The 7,683-nt window shown below is 39.3% G+C and overlaps 1 protein-coding gene across 2 annotated transcripts in view; it reads right to left on the bottom strand.

Annotated features, from left to right (window-relative positions):
• The window catches only part of LOC106873662 (DNA fragmentation factor subunit alpha), a 16,463-nt gene that overhangs the window by 4,981 nt on the left and 3,799 nt on the right, over positions 1–7,683 (bottom strand). For both annotated transcript variants that reach the window (XM_014921124.2, XM_014921116.2), the window contains exons 2-3: positions 6,253–6,347; positions 1,485–1,643 (exon numbers count right to left, since the gene is read on the bottom strand). In XM_014921124.2, coding sequence (XP_014776610.1) covers positions 1,485–1,643; positions 6,253–6,346 — 253 coding nt within the window. In that variant the 5' untranslated portion in view covers position 6,347. The remainder of the gene's footprint in view (positions 1–1,484; positions 1,644–6,252; positions 6,348–7,683) is intronic.

Here is a 7,683-nt window from a genome sequence, read left to right as displayed (position 1 = left end):
CATGGAAAGCGGACGTTAAACGATGATGATGATGATGATGATGATGCAGACACATACACACACACAGATACAACACTGACTTTCTGGACACTAAAGGTTTAGAACCTTTATAATCAACAATAATTTACAAGCAGGATTTTCAAATTCCTGCAGCTACCAGACTAGTTTATTGGTACAGTGTACAGTACAGTGTTAATAAACTTTCTTTTATAAATCATTTATACTAACGTACAAGTACCTGTATTTCATGTAACTCTTTTATTCTTTGAATTGTTTCAGTCATTTGATGGCAGCCATGCTGGAGCTAATGCCTTAAAGGATTTTAGACAAAGAAATCGACCACAGGACTTATTCTTTGTAAGCTAGTACTTATTCTATTGGTCTTTTCTGCTGAACCGCTAGGTTACAGTGACATAAAGACACCAGCATCGATTGTCAAGCAATGGTGGAGGGACAAACACAGACACACATACACAAATACATATATATATAAATATATGATAGGCTTCTTCTAGTTTCCATCTACCAAATCCTCTCACATGGCTATAGTAGAAGACACTTGCTCAAGGTGCGACACCATGGGACTGAACCCGGAACCATGTGGTTGAGAAGTAAGCTTCTTACCAGATAGCCACACCTGTAAATACCAAAGTATATTTAATGTTTGTTTAATTTAGAATGCGTTGTCAAAGGTAACCTCCCCTCGTTCAGGAGAATCAGTAATTCAGAAAGGTTTTTTTGGAAGCAAAGGTCCTAGAAAATCAATACCACTTGATAATCAGTGTTGGTTTGTTTATGTCCAAATTGTTCCCCAGACCATCACATAATAGTTGTCATGCCAGCATGGAAAACAGACATTAAATGATGATGATGATGATGATATTATTATTATTATCATCATGATTATTATTATTATTAGTAGTAGTAGAAGTAGTAGTAGTAGAAGTAGTAGTAGTAGTAGTAGTAGTAGTAGTATTGTGGAGGCATAATGGCCCAGTGGTTAGGGCAGCAGACTTGCAGTTATAGGATCATGGTTTCGATTCCCAGACGGAGCGCTGTGAGTGTTTATTGAGTGAAAACACCTAGGTCTCCACGAGGCTCCAACAGGCGTGGGGGGGGGGTGAACCCTGCTGCATTCATTTACCACAACTTTCTCTCACTCTTACTTCCTGTTTCTGTTGTGCCTGTATTTCAAAGGGCCAGCCTTGTTATACTCTGTGTCACACTGAATCTCCCAAAGAACTACGATAAGGGTACACGTGTCTGTAGAGTGCTCAGCCACTTGCATGTTAACTTCATGAGCAGGCTTTTCCATTGATCGGATCAACTGGAACCCTTGTTGTTGTAACAGGCAGAGTGCCACGAGTAGTAGTAGGAGGAGGAGGAGGAGTAGTAGTAGTAGTAGTAGTAGCAGCAGCAGCAGTAGTATTTTAATATACATTTTGTCATCAAACTATTTTATGAAATTCTTAGAATATACCAACCAGGATAAGGTGCTGTCCAGTTTTTTGAACCAAGAATCACCTGAAATACAGTATTTTCAGGAAGGTGGTTGAAGTATTCCTCATCATCTACTTCTGTGCCATCACACTCAAGGCAGATTCTTACCTTTTGTGATGGAGAAACATTGAACTTATTCCGAGCTGAAAAGTAAAACATGAATTGAACATAATACTGCATGTTTTTTATTAGTCATATTGACATATGAAAACAGACATAAAAAAAATTATGATGATAGTGAAGGAATTAGTAGAAACTCTATAAGATATATCTAGTGTAAGCAATAGTTGGATTAACTCTTTAGCATTTAATCCAGCCATATCCAGCCAAAATATTCTGCCTTTTTATGTTCAAACTGGTGAGATCCGACATCTCACACTTAGCCTACAACATCATAGTAAAAATAAATAATTGCAGCATTGATATCTTGAAGCCTCAAGACAATGCTTCATTAATTCAAAACAATGTGAATAAACAAGTATTACATTTGATAGAATAATCTGAATGCTAAAGGGTTAAAAGCAGGTTAACAGAAAAGGTATATTTCAAATAGAGCAGTTGCACTGGGATAGTAAGCACTTAGAGTGCCTAGGAAATAGAGTCCCCCAAATGCACAGTTGACTCCCTAGAAGGGGTTGGTAGTTTTTGCTACCTAGGTGACCAAATTAGCAATGTCCTGAAAGTATGGTAGCTGGAATAAGAACAATGGGGATGGGGGTTGATGTCCTGAAAGTATGGTAGCTAGAATAAGAACTAGGGATGGGGGGGGGGTCCTGAAAGTATGGTAGCTGGAATAAGAGCAGGTAAGAGGAAGTTTAGGAGGCTATTACCTTTGCTGATAGAAAAGAGTTTATCTCTCAAGATCAAAGACAGACTGCATGATGGTTGTGTGCAAAATGCACTGCTGCACAGCAGCAAGACATGGACCTTGAGGGTGGAAGACATGTAAAGACTTGAAAGAAATGAGGTGAGCATCTTTATTGGATGTGCCATGTTATGTGCTTGAATGACAAAGTATAAATGAACTGAGAGACAAACTGAGTCTAAGAGGAGTCAGTTGTAGTGTATAAAATTATGTTGGTGCAGGCATACGAAGTGAATGGAGGATAACAGCTGCAAAAACAACTGTCAAACATTTAAAGTGAATGGCACCAGCAGGAGGAAGAGACCAGGGAAAATTTGGGATGTTGCAAAATGATTTCAAGATGGTACATCTGTCAAAGGAGATGACTGAAAAGCATGTCCACAGGTGATATGCAATGTTGCAAAAGACCTGACCTCCCACACACATTTAGTGCACATGCCCCTCACTTCACTACACCTATTCTGTGCCCTCTGAACATGCATCCCCACCCACTTGTCCATTCCATACCTTCACACCCCAGAGTCATCTATTTCCCTAACCACTATGCCTATTCTGTACCCTCCCATCTCCCCTACTCACCATGCCATGATACTCATAACTGAGAGGAAAGTGCTCAGCATGGCTGTGGAGTAAGAAGTTTGCTTCCCAATCTTGGTTCAGTCCCACTACATGACACCTTGAGCAAGTGTCTCCTTCTATAGATCCAGGCCAACCAAAGCCTTGTGAGTGGATTTGGTAAACAAAAACTGAAAGAAGCCCCTTGTATGTATATATGTGTGCACATGTGTATGTATGTGCGTGTGTCTTTGTGCTTGCTCCCCGCAACCATCTGGCAATTGGTGTTACTTTATCTACATCCCTGTACCATAGCAGTTCAGCAAAAGGAGACCGATAGAATAAGTACCAGACTTACTAATGACTGAAACAACTAAAAGATAAAAAGGTAAGATTGGATATCTCCCTTCCCCATACATCAATCACCCATATCCTGCTACCTTCTCCACCTTCCCAATTCATATTTCATGATACTTAAGTGGGGAGTGAGTGCACACTGGTAACATTTACCTGCCTTCTTTCACTCTTCCATCACCATGTTTGTTTGGACATATTACCTTGAGGATAAACACTGGCTCTTCATCATTAATTTATCTATCTCTCCTCTGCACCATTCATCCCACTCCATATATAACATGGATTAGCACTGCATCCCCCCTATTCAACCTCCTCATCTTCCCGCCTCACTCTCTCATTAATCTTCTAATACTACCTTTCCTCCAGCCCATTACCTACTTCTATCTTATCTTTCCTTCGTGCACCACTTTACCTGCTCATATATAACATGGGGTAGCATTATACCTACTCCTACTCAACCCTCCCCCACTCTGTCATCACACTTTCTTTCTCACTAATCCCCTGATGCTACTTTCATTTACTTCCAATTACTCCCTTTCCTGAACAAATAGACCTATATAACTCTAAGAACTGTCTTGGACCCTAATGAACCATCCAACCAATAGCAAACAGACTGACTCATCCCTTCACTGGATTCATCTACTCACCCCATTGTCCCCTCCCTCTCTCCTTCATGCTTACTCCTAATGTTACTTTTCTCCTTCCCTTCCTGTCTCCTCTACTCCCATCCCAAAACTGATCCCTCTGTTATTCATTCCATTAACATCTCACAGTAAATCTGTTCCTTTCCATCACAAGTTGCTACTCTCTTTCTCTTTGCAATCTGCAATGACCCTAACAGTACTGATACCACAGAAAGTGCCGGGTAAACTCTAAATGTTGACCGGGTTCATTAGTCTTGCTCATGACAAGGCAACCTTTGTAGCCCTGTACCACAAAAATGCATCCAATATACTAAGTAAAGTGATTGGTGTTGAGAAGGGCATAGAGCTGTAGAAACCATACCAAATATGAGATATTGGAAGAAGACATGGACTTCCAGCCTGTTGAATTCTGTCAAACTGTTCTATCCATGCCAGCTTGGAAAGTGGACATTAAAAAATGGATATTGATGATGATGAAGATGTAGCCTGAATACCATTACTGAATGAATCAGTAAACCTTAACAGCATGTAAAAGTGGCTTTTGAAGAGGCAAGAAAGAAGCTGAAACTTGCAGCATCTGATGCATTCAAAAAAAAAAGAGAGAAGGTAAAGTGAAAGGGAAGTAAGAGCAGCTTGAGTAGCTGAGTTCCATTCACTTGAGTACTGACTGCTAGGTTTTCCAATGAAATATGCAATGCTAATTTTTTCCAAATAAGAATGATATATTCTTATATTTATCTTCAGTATTCATATATACATTATTTCATATGTCTATACATACAGGAATGTCTTTTATGGCCATATGCCCACTCCCTCTCCCAGCCGAAAAGTTTTTTGTTTTGCCAGTGCCACATAAAATGCACTCATGTCGATGCCACATAGAATACACTCATGTTGGTGCTAAGTAAAATGCACTTGTGCCAGTGGCATGTATATAAAGACCCAGCACACTTTGTGAAGTAGTTTGCATTAGGATGGGCATCCAGCTGTGGAACCCATGCCAAAACAGACAATTGGAACCTGGACAGCTTCTGTCAAATCATCCAACCCATGCCAACATGGAAAATGGACATTAAACGATAATGATGATGAGTATTCATAATGGTAAGTCAATAGATGAGGTTCAGAAGAGAATCTCAATGATCCATATGGTCTGGTATTTAACTCTAGTCTTTGTACTTTTAAGTTATTAACTGAGAGATCATAGGAGGAATCGAACCTGGCACATAATGTATAGTAGCTAATTACCAACCTAGTAGACAAGGCTTTTTGAGAGTTATATGTCTTGGCCAGTACTGAGGACAGTTTATAAACTCTCAGTTGGTTGCCTGCTACTCTGTCCACTAGGTCTCACTTCATTGAACAATAATTGAAGTCTAAGGGAAACCAGAAGGAAAAATTTATTGCAGGAATATGGGCAGAGTCTCTGACACCAACTCACTGCCTAAGAAGTGAATCCAAAATCTTTATGTTCAGGCATGGAAATAGTTATAAATAACAAACAGAACCTTATCAGGGATTGATGATGTCAGCAAGCAACTAAGCATTCTGGTTTCTTTTAAGCACATTAAGAATTTGTTTTTATCAATAGCTCAGCTGAGCATCAAAGTTGTAAACAACCTAACCATTTTGGGATAAACAACATATTGGATTGTCATTAGCAATTTCATAGTTGGTGGCTTTTCTTTGACAGACCAATGGGAACATATCTATGGTTTATCTGGTAACTGACTCATAGTTCTAACACGGCTAGGATGAATTGCAGCAGGAACTTATGTCATCACTACAGTATTCAAATACAACTACTGACACAGATATCTTATACAGACACATACGAACTGATTCACTAGATGTAAATGTCATTTTTTTGTTAACAATTAATATTTTTACATAGGAGTATCACACGGATTTTGGTTTTTCTGTCAACCAATTTTGTCATTACAGATCACTTATTTTAGCTTCTTAATAAAACAAATCGGCTACTCAGTTTTTGTTCATCAGTACTACTGGATCAAGTAAAAACTACAGAACTGGGAGTTACACATTTCTTTTACCTACCCTTCTCTTTGAATGGAAAGTACACATTTGAATTTCAGAGACAGATCTTTGGTCTTCAAGGTTACTCTCAGTACATCATACCCTTCATTTCTAACAGTAGACTAATATTTCCTTATTGGCAATGTGTGTGTGTGTGTGTGTGTGTGTGTGTGTGTGTGCGTGAGAGAGAGAGAGATTAAGCAGTCTTGATATGTTTTGTAAGGTAAACTTCTTTCAGAAGACAACAATTTACTTCGAAATCTAGGGAAACAATCTAAAGAGAAACAAACCAACCTTTTTCAATTAGATCAGTAAAGCCATTGGCAACTACACCTTTGCGAACAATCCGTTTAGCATCCCACACTTTATATTGTGTTGATCCAGACATCCTGTTGAAATATATTAATAAAATACCAGTCATAGCAGCTCATATAATTTGGTCATCAAAATTACATAAATTTTCAAGGAACTGTAACATAATATATAAACAAAGATGAATATTATTATAACAATTTCTTTTTTTAATCTTATTTATTCTATAACATTATCATTTCAGAATATTTTAAATGCTTCCTACTTCAGGTTTTTTTCTTCAAATTATCTGAAGATCACTATATTTGAAGTCAGTCTATTATTTACTAGAAATATGTATCTGCCTATGAGAAGAACGGTCATAGTTGCAGAAGTGGAAATATATAGTGAAAGAACAAAATCTGTTTTTTGAATACTTATTGTGTGAAGCCCAGACAAGGTGACACAAGAACTCTCATATACACATAGACACATGATGAACTTTTAGTCTCTGCCTTACAAATCTACTCCTAAGGCTATGGTTGGCCTGAGGCTGTAGCAGAGGACACCTGCCCAAAGTGACAGAAGGTGCTATGAAGAAGCAATATATATATTGCCATCCACTTAAGAAAACACATAGTAAATAATCCACAAGCACTCAAGCAAACTGAGTCCTCAACTTGTCCCATTTGCCAAAAGGTTTGCAAGGCATCAACAGGCCTCAAGAGACACACTCATGTCCATAGAACATGATTACCACTTCATTTTACTGAACCCTCATTTGTTGTTCACGACGAGGGAATCCATCATATATAGGCGTGTGTGTATGTATGTATATATATATATATATTAATAGTTATTGTCTGCTTGCGAAGACCTGTTGAGGCAAGTGAATTTGAAACTGAAATTGAACCGAATTCGACAACTGGCACCCATGCTAACCTCTCCTTCATTGGACACTAAACTCTGCTTGCGAAGACCTGTTGGGGCAAGTGAAATCGAAATCGTAATTGAACTATATTCGATGACTGGCACCTGTGCCAGTGGAGCACCAACAGCACTGTCCGAACATGATCATTGCCAGAGCAGCTGCCTGGCTTCCATGCTAGTGGCACGTAAATAGCACCATTTGAGCATGATCGTTACCAGCGTCGCCTTACTAGCATGTTAGAAAGTCATTCGACCGAGGTTGTTGCCAGTGCCGCTGGACTGGCTCCTGTGGAGGTGGCACGTAAAAAAAACTCCATTTTGGGCGTGGCCGTTGTCAGTACCGCGTGACTGGCCTTTGTGCCGGTGGCACATAAAAGCACCCACTACACTCTCGGAGTGATTGGCGTTAGGAAGGGCATCCAGCTGTAGAAACTCTGCCTGATCAGATTGGAGCCTGGTGCAGCTATCCAGTTCACCAGTCCTCAGTCAAATCATCCAACCCAT

This window comes from Octopus bimaculoides, chromosome 6 (assembly GCF_001194135.2).
Source record: "Octopus bimaculoides isolate UCB-OBI-ISO-001 chromosome 6, ASM119413v2, whole genome shotgun sequence".
In the NCBI taxonomy this organism is placed as follows: domain Eukaryota; kingdom Metazoa; phylum Mollusca; class Cephalopoda; order Octopoda; family Octopodidae; genus Octopus; species Octopus bimaculoides.
This window is presented reverse-complemented; position numbering and strand designations above follow the sequence as displayed.